Here is an 18,754-nt window from a genome sequence, read left to right as displayed (position 1 = left end):
AGTCCTTGGTCTTTTTGTTGTCCAGTCTCGTTTGTCTTCTGTCCATGGTTTTCTTGTTTACTGCCCTTTAGGCATATGTATTTAATTCTGTTGTTTGCTTTTTCTGTGATTTTTTATATTTGTATGTTTTTTGTTGCATAATGGAATCAATAAATAAAATAAAATAAAAAAAGTGTAAGGAGAAGTGAGATAATTTTACATCCTTTTTCTCATTTTGAATCGGTCTTGTAAAATCAATTCTGGTAAAGCAAATGTTTTTTCCAGCAGTTTTGTGGATTTCAAAACCGAATTCGAGCCCAGTAAAAACAAAGGGCTTTATTTATGTCATCACTCAAATGATTGTTTTTAATACAAAATTCAAATCTGTTTATTCTCATTTGAATTCAACTTTTTTATTGTTGTTTGAAAACATTTTAAATGAACTTTGGAAAAAAAAAACACTTTGCCCTTTTTGTTGTTAAGTTCGTTTTTAAGTACAAACCAACAAAAACTTAAGAGAGTGTGATTTATTACTTGATACTGAAAGAACACCACGCAAAACAGTCTATGACAAAATAGACAAAGACAGACAGAACACAACAGCAAATTCCACAAAAAGAGTATAAATCAATCAATCTATGAATTACATTTAATATAACACAAAATTATAGAATGGTTTTCTGTTTGAAGTATGGTTTCCAGCATAAAAGAATTACATGATTAACCAATCTTTTTGTTGGTCTGCATTCTAAGGGAATATTTCAAACTGGACTTGCACCAACATATCAACTTTAACAGCATATCAAACGGATAAATCAATAATAAAAAAGGGATGCTCTAGCTTTTACCTTCTTGAATAGTATATTATGCATATAATATATAGTTTTTATTATTTATTTAAAAATTATAAATTCTGTGTATTACGGCCAATATTTTAATATGCAAAAAAAAAATGCAATTCTTAGCAGAAATTGTAATAAATTGTAACAAGTTCAGCCACAGTAAACATGGTCTAAAGGTATTATGCAGGATTGGTCAGGAAAACAAATTATTTGATTTTAGTCTGAGCTGTTACTGATTTTGTTCATACTAGAACATTTTTTTCCTGTGAAATATTTCTCTCTGAACATGCTGAAATGACGTATATACCTGAAATCCTAAAAAAAAATGTAACAAAAAATTTAGGAAAATGCGTGTTTATGCTGAAAATTGTGCACGGATGCAGCCTCACCTTCTACCCATACCCATGGCATGCTCATTTTGCTCTTTTAGTTTTCCGGCACCCCCGAACAAAGATATTGACAAAATAGGGACACTGCCAACATAGGGCTAGATAGCTCAGTTGGTAGAGCGCCGGCACGTTAATCCGGTCGTTGGTTCGAATCCCACTCTAGTCAATTCTTTGTTCAACCCCTAAAATCTTTTAATTTTCATGATACAAAACCTTTGCTGGGGAGAAAAAGCAAAAAGTTGTGTCTTCTGAGTATATCATCACTAGATTTATTTTTATACAAAGTTAATAACAGCATGATGGTACAGATCACCTGTATTGCCGAGTGATTGCCATAACCATAAAGCAAGAGCATGCATTCACCAATTACCCTTGGCCAGACACAGACAGGTCAAACTGTGTCGTGTTTTGACTGAAACTAGATGGAGAGTTGGTTGTAGATGAAGTATTCAGCTCCACACCCTGCGTATACGGTATGATGGTACAGATCAGCTGTATTGCCAAGTGATTGCCATAACCACAAAGCAAAAGCCTGCCGTCACCAATTACTCTTGGCCGGACACAGACAGGTCAAACTGTGCCGTGTTTTGACTGAAAGTAGATGGAGTATTCAGCTCCACACCCTGCGTATCACCATCACCACCGATTACAGGCAGACGGTAGATTTTGCCGCAGCAGATACGTCGCCAGAAGGGTTCCATGGCAGTGCGTACCTCCTTTCTTCTGACGCAGAACATGATGCAAATTACAACACCCTAGGCAAAGGAAGCGGGGAGAGAAGACCGTTGGTACTGACTAAATATCACTGGTATTTCTAACTCCATCATTTTTAGCTGATTATATCTGTTTTGCTCTGGAAACTACAGCAAATTTATACAACAGATTGCTTACCAGCAATTCTCCAGTTGTACATCCTCATTACCAAAACAATAATCTGACAAGTACTTAAAGACACTGGACACTATTGGTAGTTGTCAAAGACTAGTCTTCACGGTTGGTGTATCTCAACATAATGCATAAAATAACAAACCTGTGAAAATTTGAGCTCAATCGGTCATCGAAGTTGCGAGATATTAATAAAAGAAAAAACATCCTTGTCATACCATGGTCACACGAAGTTGTGTGCTTTCAGATGCTTGATTTTGAGACCTCAAATTCTGAATCTGAGGTCTCAAAATCAAATTCGAGGAAAATTACTTCTTTCTCGAAAACTAGGTCACTTGAGGGAGCTGTTTCTCACAATGTTTTATACTGTCAACCTCTCCCCATTTCTCGTAATCAAGAAAGGTTTTATGATAATAATTATGTTGAGTATAATTACCAATAGTGTCCACTGCCTTTAAAAGGATGAGTGAGTAAAATGACACAAACAATTATTCTAGACTCTTAAATGTGCATTGACATAATCATCAATAACGAATTGTAGTGTTGAATCAGAGTATAACAAATAGCTGCTTTGAGAATATTACTGTGCCCCTGACAGTTAAATGGCCAAAATCAGTTCAGTGTATAGCCCTCACCTTGAAATGGCCATCTAGCCTTGTGTAGTTAGGTAATATCTCATAACAAAAACAGCAACAAACATAAGTAGTCTTTCTAATTCCAAAGGTTTCTCTGTGACAGTTAAATAAATAGCAAGTTCTCAAAAAACATCTACACAGCAAAGATAGACACATGATAAAATACTGCTGCTAACTTAATACATTACTGTGGAAGTAATGAAAACAAATTGCAAAAAAGGACATGTCTGGATTTGTTTACCTGCAATGAGTTGGCCAGGCAGAAGATGAGCTGGAAGGCAAACGTAGCGTCCCCGATGGCCAGGAATCCAAAGACCCAAGTCAAGCCCATCAGAGTCGAGATACAGATGGCATTCTGGAGACGTTTGGAGATCTGCTGAGAGTGTGATTCTTCCTCGACCTGAAGGAGGCTCCGCATGACCAAGATGAAGGTAATGATGTTGTGGAGGAGAATCAGGCCAATTGGAGCAAGGAGGGTAAGGTACATTGGCACACCAGGGTGGATGAAACAACTGATGATGCAAAGTAAACACAAACCAAGAAGAGAAGTTTGAGAAAAACGTTTGTTTTTAAAAATTAACTGAGCAAAAGTACCAATTTTGTCATACATAACTCTACTTTTTATATCATCTGCTAAACAGCACTATTGCATATCACAAAAGCATTACAACAGCTGGAGTTTGTCAAAAAAGAAGAACGTTGCCGAAGAGCAAGACATTACTGTATTTTCTTAGTTTTCAGATATCAAGTACTTAACCACAAGGGTACTTTGCACTATTAACTTATACTACTGCAATAGTTTGTTGTATGGTGTTGATAATTTGTTTTACACTTTTGTATACGCTTATTTGCTACCGTTTTTGTTATTTTCTGGATTATGGATAGCTCAGGTGGGCGCTCGGCCAACCAGACGGGCCCGCACTGCCCATCGTATTGCAAGAGCCGATGCCCAAAGAGCCGTTTGCGCCTGTGCTCGTCAGTACTGGGATTCCATTTGCTGGATATTCAAACTGCGAGGGACCGCGGTGACACCAGAGGGATGTACCCAGGAATTAAGAGGGCTACAGGACCAACTACTCAGTCCAGTGGAATACTCAAACAGAAGGATGGTACCGTAATCAAAGACAAATCCAACAAACTGAATCACTGGATTGAGCACTACAGTGAGCTCTACACAGGGCAGAGTTGGGTCTCATCCGATACAATCGCCTCTCTCCCTAATGCACCACCAAAGATTGACCTGGATATCAAAACTGATCTAGAAGAGGTGACAGCTGCAATCAAACGGATGCCACTTGGTAAAGCTGCTGGTACAGATGCCATTTTTGCAGAACTTCTGAAAGCTGGCATTGAACCCTTAGCTGAGAAACTACACCACCTTGTTTCCCTTTGCTGGTCTGCCAAAAGTGTACCTCAGGAGTTCAAGAATGCAAAAATAACAACATTGTACAAGCGAAAAGGAGATCAAGGAGACTGTAATAATTACAGAGGTATCTCTCTACTGAGTGTCACTGGGAAACTGCTAGCTCGGCTGATTCTTGTCAGTTTACAAGTTCTTGCGGAGGAGATCTACCCAGAAGCTCAATGTGGCTTCAGAGCAGGTCGATCAACAACAGACATGATATTCTCTGTGAGGCAACTACAGAAAAAAGCTTGTGAACAGCAACAGCCACTGCACTTAGCTTTTGTGGATCTAACAAAGGCATTTGATCTTGTCGATCGCCAATCTCTATTTGTTGTCCTTCAGAAGGCAGGTTGCCCACCAACTCTACTATCTTTGATAAGATCTTTTCATGAGGGGATGCAGGGTTGTGTCCAGTATGATGGCGACCTATCTGACACATTTCCGATCAACAGATGAGTCAAGCAGGGATGCGTATTGGCTCCGATGCTGTTTGGTGTATACTTCTCCTTCATGTTTCAGAGGGCCTTCCACAATCTACCTGACTCTACTGGAGTATCAATTCTTACAAGGGATGACGGTAATTTCTTCAGTGTATCTCGCTTCAAAGCAAAAACCAAAGTGCAACAGTTCGTCACAAGAGAACTTCTTCATGCTGATGATGCAGCACTATGTGCAAACAGTACCAGACAACTTCAGGAGCTGCTTGATGGGTTCTCAAGGTCCTGTGCAGACTTTGGATTAACCATCAGCCTGAAGAAGACTGTAACCCTGTCCTCCGAGCTATGACACTACACTGGACCAAGTTAACAGGTTCGCATACCTCGGCTCTGCAATTACCTTCAACTCTACTCTTGACCCAGAAATCTCTGTGCGGCTTTGAAGGGCTGCTTCTATATTTGGACAACCTTTCCAAGCGTGTATGGAATAACCCACACCTTTCCATCTGCACCAAAGTCCGCATCTATGATGCCTGTGTGCTTAGTGTACTGCTTTACGGTGCTGAAACGTGGCCGACGTACAGGAAGACAAGAAAGCAGACTAAGTGCATTCCACACAAGATGTCTCCGTTCCATTCTGGGAGTCACCTGGAAGGACAAACTACCAAATGAGGAACTGTTTAGGATAACCAAGCCTCAGCCATTGTCATCAAGGCTCAAGTTCATCCGTCTCCGCTGGGCTGGTCATGTGACCCGTGTGAGTCCTCTAAAATGGAGACCGACCCATCGGACGTCCAAAACTACGCTTCAAAGATGTCTTGAAGAGAGATTTGGTAGACTTCAACATCCCCACCAGGTCATGGCCTCAGTTGGCTAGCCACTCTCCAGCTGGAGGTCTATGCTGTATGATGGGTGCGACATGATCACCAACAAACTGACAATAAGATGAGGAGAGGAAGATGTCACTGATGGATGCATCTAAACTTGACATTGTGGTCCGCGACAGACGTCTGCCAACTACAGGTGGGCGCTAGCACTTAAATTCAGAGGTCATTGGTTCAAGCCCTACTTCAGTATTTTTTTTTTTGCTCAACCCCAAATTAGTTTTCTAAATTACGAGTGGAAAACCTCTAACTAAAAACTATCACTTCAGTTTCAAAAGAACATTGAATTCTTCAATGTTAAGTGAGGTGCCAACCACATCTCTGGCAGCACATTTGTGACTACTAAAGCAATTGTAAATTGAGAATGACAAAACAAACTATGTTAGTACTTGGAGAGGAGAGCTACTTTATTAGCTCATTTAAATAAACCCACAGATGATTGAAATTCAATTGACTGGCTTAAACCATTCCAAAGATGCTGCCCAAAGAAATGAAGTAAACTTGGTAGTTACTCCAAAATGTAATGACCATAAGAGCTTGATTTGTACCAACAAACAATGTAGGGTGACTCACTAGTGTTCACTGCCATAATTTCTTGAAGCCCATGCTAACGATATTGCCACAAGTATCGCAGGAGTCCCTGAGGAGAAATTAAAGCAACAATTGAAAACTTCTTTCTCAACCAAGGTACCATGTGGCAAACCCCTATTGGACCCACATGGGAAAACTCTGGGCTATCTGGGCCGGGTCCAACCCAATTGGTACCCGAAAGGTGGCCCTTATGGGTGTGGGTCATGGGGAATATTCCCATATGAGGCCATATGGCCAAAACATGTAGTGGTGAAAATTTCGAGAACATATGGACAATCCCATGTGGATATCATATTATGGGAAAAATGTGGGCAATCCCATATGGGCAGAATATACAGTGGCCAATATGAATATCATATGGGAAAACATGGGCAATACTGTACTATGTGGGCAGAGAATGCAGTGTCTCAATATGGGGAAAATGTGGGCAATCGCAGGCAGAATATGCAGTGGCCCATACAAGGTGAAGTTACTTCACTGAATTTTCAAGATAACAGAATACTTACCCCAAGCAATGAGACAAGCTTTGAGCATATACTTTAGGATGGCTCCAGGGAAGACCTTGACAGTGCTGACATACATGTGCCTGGCCTCCACAGCCATCCACATCATTGTGGTCAGGACCAAGTAGTGAAGCAATGTTGCTACAAAAGCACAAGCACCTACCGAACCCTGTCAACAAAATTAGGCAAGAAAGAGTAAGGATCGAATAGTTTTGAGCTCAATACAGGCTTCAAATAATAATAATAATAATAACCTTATTTATACAGCGCCTTTTCCAAAGGATACAAAGCGCTCGGGAGATAGCCACCAAAAACCAAAATAAGAATAATGATAAAAAGCCAAAATACATAAAGCTTCAGAATGAAAACACATTAGATGATTAAATGGTTAAACTATTAAACAGATGTGTCTTTAAGAGTCCTTTAAATGTTTCCCATAGGCTTCAAGATCTTCCAATGGAGGTACCCCTTTCAAAATGATACCGCCATTGCCATCCAAAGTTGAAATGTCAGACCTGTATAGAATGCCAGCAAAATGATCTGAGACAACTTCATCAATAGCACTTTACTATACTAAAAATACAACCTTTGACCCATTAACCAAGACATACGTGTCAAATTTTACTGACTTACATGAAATTTTGTGTCCAAGTTTAAAGTTTACTCACAGTACTGACTATTACTAGTGAACGTTTGAGTGCCAACGATGCAGTCATCCAGTGAGTGGTTGACTTTATGTTTGACACTTGGGAATTTGTTTTAGCATAAATGACATTATTAGTAAAGAGTGCTATTTAAAAGGGAGACTGTCACATCTGGGCTAGACAACTCAGGTGGTAGAGTGGCGGCACAATAAACCGGAGGTCGTTGGTTCAAATTCCGCTCTAGTTTTTCTTTGTTCAGTCCCTAGCTTTATAAACTGAAATGGACAAAAGCAAACATACTGCAACCCAACATAAACAAATCAATTGGGGTTTGTGAACTTTTAAAATAAATTGTATATTTAAAAAAAAGATTGTGGCTTGTTTAAAATTTGCTATTGTGTACTATCCGTGGTGTACGTACCCTAGCACTGTCAATTCCAACAAGGAATACAATGTACAACAGCAACAAGGACGCACAGAAGTTAATGAAAATCAGACGGGCTTTGCCAGACCGCAATTTCCTAGATTAAAAAATTCGAAAAATTAGTTTTAATATTATAAAAATTGCACTGAAAAAAAATCTGGATTGAAGGAAAAATAAATACGATTAACACTTGACTATTCGAGATACTTAATGGGGAGGTGTACATTTGGTAATTTCACTTTGAACTATTTCACTTCGAAGTAAAAGGTAACTGTTTTAATGCCCTCCTAATTAATCCTTCAATGGATAATTCCTTCTGCCTTTGTGTCTGTGTTTTGCCAATGAGCTAGATAGCTCATTTGGTGGTAGCAGGTTTAAGTCCTGTTCAACCGCAAAATACATTCACCCAGATTTTTTCTTTTTTGTTTAATTCTTGAACAAGGATAACGATATTTTAAAGCTTAGTTCTTGCAACCATGATCGGATCACTAAAATAAAACCCAATATCTTTAGCATTGTACCTTCAAATTTAGAACTATTAATCAAGTAAACAAATATATAATAATGAAAGACATCTTACTTTATTGAGAGGTATATGATCAAAGTTACACCTAGAGCAATGATGGACAAGATAACACCAATCTGGCTGATGACATCAAGCGCTTGCACAAATTTATCGTCTGTGATTTTTTGTCCCTTCACATCCTGAAAATTAAATTTAAAATAAATAAAACATATAGACTAAAACAACTATGTACCTGACATTGCTTTGTATGTCTGGTTTTATTTTTGCCGGATTGAACAAAGAAAAGTTTACCAGAGAAGCAAGAAGGGCTGTGGTGTTATGTTTTAGACCAGAAGGCAAACTGACTGAGGTGATCCCTCCCCAGTTGAATAAAAAATTAATTGGGTTTGATCCTTGGCTATACAGATTGACAGCCTAGACCAGACCTGGCCAGCGAATCTTCCCCAGTTGAATCAAAAATTAATTGGGTTTGATCCTTGGCTATACAGATTGACAGCCTAGACCAGACCTGGCCAGCGAATCTTCCCCAGTTGAATCAAATATTAATTGGGTTTGATCCTTGGCTATACAGAATGACAGCCTAGACCAGACCTGGCCAGCGAAAGAGAGAGCAGCAAAAGAGAAGGTGTAGAGATGACATCATCAGCACAACAGTGGTTGGAGAGAGAGAGAGGCGATTGGAAGTTTTATGTAGAGGGCTTTGTCCAACAGCTGGACGACCTGAAGCCTTGATGGTGATCACGTCTTGAAATGCTCCCTCATACAGGTGCCCAATAAGAAGCAGAAAAGTACAAGAGCACACTATTTATGTTTGCTTAACGAGAGAGTACTTTCAGAATGGCGTACCACAAGAATTGCAAAGTTGGTGGCATGGTCGCAGTTACAGGATACTGTATTGTCCGTTTGTCTTGCAAGAATACACCCAGCTGTTGACCAATCACCAACTCCATCTGCCTTGGTGAAGTCCCAGAACACGCATGTAAAACTCGTATCATCATGACTTGTTGCATTGTTTGGCACCTGGAAGTCAACGAAAAAAGTAGAATGAAAAAAAGAAAGTATTCTTAACCCATAATGTGATTTTCTGTATAACAAACAAAGGCTGTTACCGCCTTACTGCGGGAAAACCCACAGATGAACAAGAAGTTAGTGCTCTTCTTTATACTCTTAACATCGAACCAAGGGCTAAACCACCAGATTACTAAACCCCCCCCCCCCCCCCACCCAACTAAAAAGTCCTACATGCTTGAAGCAGGAATAGTATTTATGCACTTTGGCAAATATGGGTTAACAAATACAATTCAAACTTGTATCAGGGATAAAGTGTAAAGCACTGTAAAATACTTTCCTGAAGCCTGTGAAAAATATAGCCACCGGACTAGCTCGGTGGTGGTCTAGCGAGAAAACAATCTGCTTGAAAATAGTAACGGTCGTGGGTTCAAGTATATTGAAAGTAATGACCGATGTGTATAACATCGGTATGTGGGTGCTAAATAAATAGTAAAACAAAATCAGGGCCCAATTTCATAGAGCTGCTAAGCACACAAATTTGCTTAGCATGAAATTTCTTCCTTGATAAAAACAGGATTACCAACCAAATTTCCATTTGTTGCAAATTGCTTGTTACTGGTATTCAGCTGTTGTTTGCATAAATCCTGAAAATTATGTGGAAATTTGGTTGGTAATTCAATTTTTTTCAAGGAAGAAATTTCATGTTAAGCAAATTTTTGTGCTAAGCAGCTCTATGAAATTGGGCACAGCTCCCTAAGGAAAACATGTTAGCATCTACTACGGGACGGGAAAACCCAAAAAGAACAAGAAGTAAGAGTTTTTCTTTATACTCTTTACACCAAACCCAGGGCCAGATTGCTAAACCACCAGAACTTGAATTCGAATTCGTGTAAAGGAATACATAAATAAGTTGTACCTGCAGCTCAATCACCAGCGGTTCAGTAAGATTCACTAAGTCAAGTCCTTCTATTGTCAGAGAGACAACAGGTCCAGCTACTTCGATACTAGAGTTACCTCGGATCAAGGAGGACTGGAACAAGTCATGACCGGCGTATATGATGAAACTGGCTTGCAGTTGGCTAGAGTTATCACCTGTTGTACAAGAAGAAAAATAATTTAGATGAGAAGTTCTCCAAGACAGGAGCTATGTCCTCAAGACCAAAGCAGGTCCATTAGCCTTTTTGAGATGTAGGACACTATAGGAGTGCACTGTTTGGTGTGGGTGTATATACAGACAAATTTACCCAAACCTAATAGTGCTGTAGTATTGTGGCCAGCATTCTTCAAAATGGCTTATGGCTTTACATAGAATGATTAACTCTACCCAAAGTTTCTACAAGCACACACCGTCCTGCGGAGTTAAATCTTTGAAGAATACACACAAGCATGCAGAACTGTTTGAGAGTTCATAATTTCCATGCCTGCTTTGAGCATGACGACCAGTGTTGTAGCCACGGTGGGCGGTGCTGGGCGTGCCTGCCCAGGACTCACAATTTTTGCCCAGGTGAGCAAAATACAATGTGCCGCCCAGCACAGATTTCAAAATATTTTCCTCTTTGCATTGATCTGAGACACAGCTAATGATAACGAGTATCAAATGTCACAGAAAAAGAACACAATTAAAAGGCCATTCGACTTATTGCATGGCCCCATAACATAAACAGTTTGGGATTCTGGCCCCACCTCAGCAATATTGGCCCCATAATTAAACATGAATAATTTTGTTGATCCCCTTGCCCTCAGTACACTTCCAACAAAATTTGATTTATTGCCCACCACTAAAATTGGTCTGGCTACAACCCTGTCCTGATGACGACACAGCCCCTTTAACAGCATGGCCTCAACTGCCAAATGCTAACCCAGCCATCAAAGAACCTAAAGAATAATTATGTCCAAGCCGGGGGTGAGATTCTGAAAACATGAACAAGACTGCTTTTTTTGTTGCCTTTTTGATGATCATGTCCCCTTATTTTCTTCTGGAGATTGCATATTCAAGTCGTGCTTTAGTCAACTTGTCTTTGTTCAAATCAAAATTATTTAAAACTTACCCAGTCAGTGTTCCTTGGGGTTTAACACAAATTACACTCAAATAGATTTAAAATGAATAAACGTACCAGTCACAGATTGTAATATTTCTCCAATATTTTGAGGCAGCTTGATGGATGCAACGACCTCAATATTCTCAGGTATATCACTGGTGCTGTCAAATGTCTTCACTTCTGTTCCTTCAAGAGAGCCGCTAGCGCTCTCCTCCGACCCAACTGACACAAAGCTGTATCCACCATTGGCCTCCATAGGGTCTAGACTAACTCCTTCAACATGGAGGCTCGGTTGCTGTATGCTAATCATGCCCTCCTGCTGGAGAGTAGAACTGATCTGAGCCTCGACTGACTGAACGATTGCTGATGAGCTGACTCCGTTGTTGTTAGTGAGATCATCGTTGGTGTTCTGATTCATAAGGATGTTATTGACTGTTTCAACTACAGCGTCTGTGACCTGTCGGGTAATAAGAGCAATAACACTATTGAAGGCGGTGGACACTATTGGTAATTATCAAAGACTAGCCCTCACAGTTGGTGTATCTTAACATATGCATAAAATAACTAACCTGTGAAAGTTTGAGCTCAATCGGTCATCGAACTTACGAGATAATAATGAAAGAAAAAAACACCCTAGTCACACGAAGTTGTGTGCGTTTAGATGGTTGATTTCGAGACCTCAAGTTCTAAATCTGAGGTCTCGAAATCAAGTTCGTGGAAAATTACTTCGTTCTCAAAAACTACGGCACTTCAGAGGGAGCCGTTTCTCACAATGTTTTATACCATCAACCTCTCCCCATCACTCGTCACCAAGTAAGGTTTTATGTTAATCATTATTTTGAGTAAGTACCAATAGTGTCCACTGCCTTTAACAAGCACAATACCTTTATGTTCTATAAAAAGAAACAATAATGGCAAACAATTTCTAAAGAAATTCATAGTTGTCACTAACCAAAATCTAATTAAAAAAATCCCATCTGGATCCGGGGTGTAAGTTTCCCCCAGCAATTTGCTGGAATCCCACCGACGTGACTGAGATTTCGGTTGTAAATGATCCAACCTGGAATCCAGGTTCTCCCGAATTGCCATAGCCAGGGTCCTGTGGTAAGAAACTGGAATCCAGATGGAATTTCTCTATTCCGGGGTGATTCAAGAGAGATCCCGGTGGAATCCCAGTATACAATTGTTGCACGCTGTGTTGGGGTCCATGGCGTTTTGTACACCCGAGGGGGAAATGGCACCCGAGGCGAAACCGAGGGTGCCATTTCCCCTCGAGGGTGTACAAAACCCATGGACCCCAGTCACAGCGTGCAACAATTGTTTTGTTATACCTTTGTTTAATTGTTATTCCTCTTTTCGAAGTTCTGTTGTCATCTTCAAACATTATTACGACGGACTATTCATTGTTTAATAGCAGACGAACAAGAAACAATTCCCTCGAACCTGCGGTTGTTTCGTACAGAGTGCTGGAAATCGACCAACGCTGGGAACGATCAAGGTGATTGTACACCGGTGTACATCACTTTTAATGTTACCCGGCCAGTCGAGCCATGTAACATGCAATTTTGTTGTGCGTCACGTGATTGGTTCTCAACCAGTCAAATTTCGCAGTTTGTTACCGAGGTATAACAATTATATTTGTTACAACAGTAGGAAAGCGCAGAAGGGCTCAACTTCATTTTGTACCCTTTTTCATATAGATTTTTCGTTTTGATATTTTATAGACTAATCATTTAAATTGATGAGCATTCAGGTTATAAAAGTTCTGATTAATTTGCTAAACTCTACCTCAGGGTCACCTGATCCAGCATCCGCAATATTCATTAGGATGTTAGCCACATCTGTTATCTCTACCTCTTCGTCACCGGTGGCGCTGTTGCCTTGTGTCTGATCGGCGATGAAAATAGCCACTTCCTCAGCATTACCTTCAGTCACCTCAACCTGTGCATTGAATTAATCATCAACGGTTGAAAAAAAAACGTGCACATTAATGAGGTGTTGTAACTGTTTTGACACACAAATTTAAAGCTAGCAACATTTGCATCTTGCAATCAGAGATATTTTGTACAACAATCAAGAAGATATTTAGAATAACATTCAACATATTGGAGACAAATTTTCCGTTAAAAGGAAGCTTAAACAGCGGCTACAGAATGCTCAGAAATATATAGTTGTTACATTTTTGTAATAGATGCAGTCCACGGGAAACAGAAAAAACATATAACGTGTCTTGTACCTCACGTTAAAACATGGTAAAAATGGTTTTTCCCCGAAACACTCCAAGCCAGAATTCTGAAAAATGTGAGGTCAAACAAACCAGCGTGACAAAGGAATCGAGATGTCATTGGCGACTATTTGATGTGGAAAATAGCGCCCTCAGTTTGCCAAAGCTGGAGAACTGTGTTCAAATCCAATTAGGGTGAAATTGCCACTGACGTCAAGGGGTCATTATAATAGATAAGCCTTTTCTGACTCTCGGCTGAAAAAGCCCCGCGGGGAGGTGCATTTTTGACTTGAATTATTTATTACCAAATGCAAATTTTAAGCGTAAAATGGTTATAAATTGGTATCTGCGATGTCTGTTTGGCCAAAAAAGGGTAATAGTTAAAATATTGAGATTATCCTGTAGCCGCTGTTTAACAAATCTTCATCAGAACATGGACAATTTAATCCATTGGCCGGCATTGTGATGAAACGTGCACGCATGAAGCACAAGCATTGGTTGAGAGTCAAGCGCAGCACGTGCACTTCGCCATTATTTGTCATCTAAGATGGGGGGCATAGATTTGCAGACAAATAAAAAGGCATTAACCTGATCTGCCACATCTCCAACGGTGGGTTTGAAGGCTTCACCGCAGCCGAGAAGCGTATAGTTTGCCTCCCACTCAAAGTAAAGAGGTGGGTCAACTACCAGACAGTCTCGTACGGCTATTGGCTCACCAGCTGAACATGGAAAATATTCAAAACAATCCCTTTGGATTAAAGACACTGGACACTATTGGTAATTGTCAAAGACCAGTTTTCTCACTTGGTGTATCTCAACATATGCATAAAATAACAAACTTGTGAAAATTTTAGCTCAATTGGTCGTCGAAGTTGCGAGATATTAATGAAAGAAAAAACACCCTTGTCACACGAGGTTGTGTGCTTTCAGATGCTTGATTTCAAAATCTAATTCTGAGGTCTCGAAATCAAATTCTAATTCTGAGGTCTTGAAATCAAATTCGTGAAAATATACTTCTTTCTCAAAAACTACGTTACTTCAGAGGAAGACGTTTCTCACAATGTTTTATAATATCAACAGCTCCTCATTATTCATATTACCAAGTGAGGTTTTATGCTAATAATTATTTTGAGTAACTACCAATAATGTCCACTGCCTTTAAATCAATGTATCTTGGAGTTACTTTTAGATTGTTATAAACCTTACATAAACCTATAAGTGAACCTCTTGTAGGTGAAAATTATCAATACAATTTAGATAATTAGGTGTTTTGTTGTTGTTGATGTTGTTGCTGTTGTTGTTGCTGCTACTGATGTTGCTGTTGCTATTAATGTCTTCAACTGGTTCAAGGAAGGGTATACTTTTGGTCTTTGTCAAAGACCAGTGTCCTCATTTGGTGTATAAAAACACCCCAACACAAGCATACACAAGCAAACTTGTAAAAACTTGGGTTCAATTGGTCAGCTATTGTTGCAAGAAAACAAGAGAAGAAAAACACATTTGTTGCATAGAATTTTGTTAATGATAAATAACCTCTTTCTCTTAAAGTATAATTTTGTTTCTCACATTGTTTTATACTCTCAACAGCTCTCCAGTGCTCTGTACCATGTAAGTTTTTATGGTCTTTAATCTTTAGAGGTATGCCCTCCCTTTAACTGTTGTTTCCCAAAGGTCACACATGGAAATACACTGTTTGGCTTTTAAGAAATAACTCTTTGGTGCATTTACCCTGTTTTATGTTGATGTCAGTATCAATCCATCAACTTGATTAATTGATTGATTGATTGATTGATTGATTGATTGGTTGATTGATTCATTGATTGATTGATTGATTGATTGATTCATTGACTGATTATTAGATGACTTACCATTGATTGTATTTAGTGTACATCTCTCAAAGGACTGTGCAGTTTGTCCTGCCACGGTGGGCTGCCATTTTATAGTACGGTTAAGAGTTGAATCATGTGTAATGTTAACGTCACACTGACCTGTAAATGGGCAGAAACAATTAAGAGTATAATTGTAGTGTTTACTATTAACTGTACAGAGGCTCCAATGCCGCATCAGTAGGCTACCTCTGTAATTGTGAGGTTTACATTAAAGGAATCATGAGTACGAGTGGCCCAAAGACATAAAAAAATAGTATTGATATTATCATTCGGGCAATCTCGGTGGTCTAGTTGGTATGACACTGCTCTAGAATTGCAAAGGTCGTGGGTTCAAATCCCACCCGAGTAATATGTTTTTTTTTTTTTTTACAGTGCTAAAGGCCGAGTCACACTGCAGCGATAACGATAACGATCATGACGCAAGGAAAACGCATTCTATTGGTTGAATGGGCGTGTGCGTATTCTGCGTGGAGCAATTCAACCAATAGAAAGCGTTCTCTTTGCGTCTTGATCGTTATCGTTATCGCTGCAGTGGGATTGGGCCTTAACACATATCAGTGGTTATGGGTAAAAAAACAAATGAATATTCTTTATCCCCGATGCAAATTTACTATCTATTAAATATTATTGTTGTTATTATTTTATTATTAGGGGGGGGGGGTCTCTTGACACTATACAGAAGGAATCAGAAACTTGTACTCACCTCCAACCGATACGAAGAAAGAACACTCCAATACAACACTGTACTCTGCTGCAAAATGCTGTGTGTAGTTCACTTCATGAGTTCCAATAAGGAATATATCTATGCCAGGCAGGGAAGTTGAGGAGAACTTTGTTGGGCCGTCCCAACCGGTTATAACCGGTTCATTCCAGTCCACGCTAGATCTTGTGTCACCAGGTGAAGCTAGGACACTCAAGTTCATTGAGCAGACGATATCAACCACTAAAATTTGAAAAACATACATTATTTCAAACACAAGTATAACCAAATCGTCACACTTTATTTACAAAAATTCTTCTTAACATGTATCCAGCCGTCATCTAAGCGAAATGTCCCGGATGTACTTATTTACATTCTACGTAGTTATTTATTTATTTATTTCTTATTTAAACTATTGGCCCATTCAGTGGTAACCACTTGTTTCCCATGTGCATCAGCTTGTACAAAGACACATAACAAAATGTAGAACAGTCAAATAGAACACAAACTGCTTTACTGTCATCCAACATCACAATAAGAGCCAATGTAGGATGGTGAAGAGGACACAAGAAAAAAAGCTCAGTTTTAGATTTAGGAGGAAAATCACTGATGATGGAGAAACACCCATGCAAACAAACAAACTTACAAACAAACAAACAACAAAAATATAAAGAAACTGTGTTTATCACCTGTAACCTTGACAGTGAAAGAGCACTTGACCCTATTCCTTGCTCCATCAGTGGCATTGTACATCACCTTGGTAATACCGACACCAAAGAGTCCAGAGCCAGACTGGTGACACTCGTTGTAACCAGTCGATGAGCAACCAAAGCTTACAGTGGTAGGGCCGGAGTTGTCAGTGAACCTTGGTGGAGTCCAGCTATGGGCTACTTGGCTTGATGGCGTGGTGACAGGGATCGAGGTGTCATCCGGACAACCAGTAACCATTGGTGGCTCAACATCTGATTGGGGGGGAAAAAAAACATTTTTTTGTAGAATCTTCATACAAAGTGAATGTGTAGCCTGAACATCTGATTTCACACTTTGAGGCTTGTGAATTACGCCAGATACCAGCCATGAGCATCTGGCAGGATCCTGCCAGATGTACCTTTCACATCGCATCCCATTCACACTGTCAGAGATACAAGTCTGTACACATGTGTACCCACACTACATTGTTAATAATTTATCTTTACAAACACTATGCACATGTGCAGCAGACGGTTGAACGTACAGTTGACTACTGGTGTAGCTTGTGGTGTTTAGGCTTTATCCACTTAGACACTTAGGCATGTTTAGATTAGACTGATTCATGATACGTTTATTATTGGTCAGACATCTTGGATTGGAACTTATAGACTTAACAACTACAGTCAATAGAGGGCGGTATAACAACTCTACATAGCTTACCAAAAACCTTTACTTCAAAGCAGACCAACCATAACACAGAAATTGAAAGGAAATTTATCCACTGAAATCATTAAAAAGTGATTAACCTTGATGACATAAAAAAGTATAGCTATCCAAAGTGTTGGAATAGCAAGGTTCGGCACACTTACCTCTGGCACAAGTATCTCCTTCAAACCCACTAGGACATGTACATGAGAATCTGTTCACTTCTGGACCTTACACATTTTATGCCCAAGTGCTTGTACAGCAAATACTTGTGTGACAAATGCATGCTGAAAATTGTGTCTGGATTTTCAGTATTTTCTCCTGACTCCAAGAAGGGATTAAGCCCTATTTTCAAGTCTAGCTATAGACTGCTTTACTATATGTGACTATTTTATTTAAAACCTTTTACAAAATAAATACCTTTTACAAAATCAAAATAAATATGTTGATTGTAGTCAATCATGTACATGAACTAAGACACTGGACACTATTGGTAATTGTCAAAGAGCAGTCTTCTCACTTGCTGTATCTCAACATATGCATAAAATAACAAACCAGTGAACATTTGAGCTCAATCGGTCATTGAAAGTACAAAAAAATAACACCCTTGTCACACGAAGTTGTGTGCTTTCATCAGATGCTTGATTTCGTGACCTCAAATTCTAAATCTGAGGTCTCAAAATCAAATTCGTGGAAAATCACTTCTTTCTCGAAAACTACGTTACTTCAGAGGGAGCTGTTTCTCACAACGTTTTATACTATCATCCTCTCCCCATTACTCGTTACCAAGTTAGGTTTTATGCTAATAATTATTTTGAGTAATTACCAATAGTGTCCACTGCCTTTAAACAGTTTAGAAATCACATCAAAGTATTTGGGACCAAACTTACTCATTCCACAATTACTTCCAGTCCAGCCAGGACTACACGTGCAGGAGAATGAGTTCAATGGATCCACACAGGTTCCTCCATTCAAACAAGGATTCGAAACACACTCATCTGTTAACAAATCAAAAACAAACCTAACTTACAATGGGATCTTTTATATTCGAACAAATCCATACATTTCAAACAGACACAACAATTAATTAGAGATGTGTGTTCGTTTTCAAACGAAACACAAATTGTTCCTTTTAAAACTCCACATTTAAGGTAATTTTTTCCTGTCTGTTTCACTCTTTAATTTTATCTCCTCAATTTCCTGAGTGAATACTTACTGAATTCGGCGGTTTTCGCGGTAATTCTCACAGAGTCCTCTCCCATCAGCAGAACTAAATCTTCCTCATTGAATGCAGTTACAATAAGGCTGTAATTTGTGAAGGGATTCAGTCCGGACACCAGCAGGAAGAGAGG

At 39.3% G+C, this 18,754-nt stretch overlaps 1 protein-coding gene across 1 annotated transcript; it reads right to left on the bottom strand.

The window, feature by feature from the left end:
- Nucleotides 1-2: 2 nt before the first annotated feature.
- LOC117300707 (adhesion G-protein coupled receptor G2-like) lies at nucleotides 3-17,621 on the bottom strand. The gene is made up of 15 exons (XM_033784459.1): nucleotides 17,567-17,621; nucleotides 16,697-16,969; nucleotides 16,011-16,250; nucleotides 15,287-15,406; nucleotides 14,007-14,137; nucleotides 12,983-13,135; nucleotides 11,270-11,651; nucleotides 10,072-10,247; nucleotides 8,991-9,164; nucleotides 8,199-8,323; nucleotides 7,616-7,715; nucleotides 6,554-6,719; nucleotides 6,030-6,096; nucleotides 2,972-3,242; nucleotides 3-1,965 (listed from the first exon to the last, which is right to left on the bottom strand). The coding sequence occupies exons 2-15, from the start codon at nucleotides 16,953-16,955 to the stop codon at nucleotides 1,756-1,758; spliced, it is 2,574 nt and encodes an 857-aa protein (XP_033640350.1). The 5' UTR covers nucleotides 16,956-16,969; nucleotides 17,567-17,621; the 3' UTR covers nucleotides 3-1,755.
- Nucleotides 17,622-18,754: the final 1,133 nt, after the last annotated feature.

The sequence above is a fragment of the Asterias rubens genome, chromosome 16 (assembly GCF_902459465.1).
Source record: "Asterias rubens chromosome 16, eAstRub1.3, whole genome shotgun sequence".
Classification (NCBI taxonomy): domain Eukaryota; kingdom Metazoa; phylum Echinodermata; class Asteroidea; order Forcipulatida; family Asteriidae; genus Asterias; species Asterias rubens.
Note: the sequence above shows the minus strand (reverse complement) of the source record. Positions and strands in the feature narration are given on the sequence as shown.

Coding starts and splice junctions, on each gene's coding strand:
- LOC117300707 (XM_033784459.1), bottom strand. CDS start 16,955: ATGGTTACTGGTTGTCCGGATGACACCTCGATCCCTGTCACCACGCCA. Junction 15,407..16,010: donor TTTCTTCGTATCGGTTGGAG/GTGAGTACAAGT, acceptor GCCCATTTACAG/GTCAGTGTGACGTTAACATT. Junction 6,720..7,615: donor TTGGAATTGACAGTGCTAGG/GTACGTACACCA, acceptor TTTTGTTGACAG/GGTTCGGTAGGTGCTTGTGC.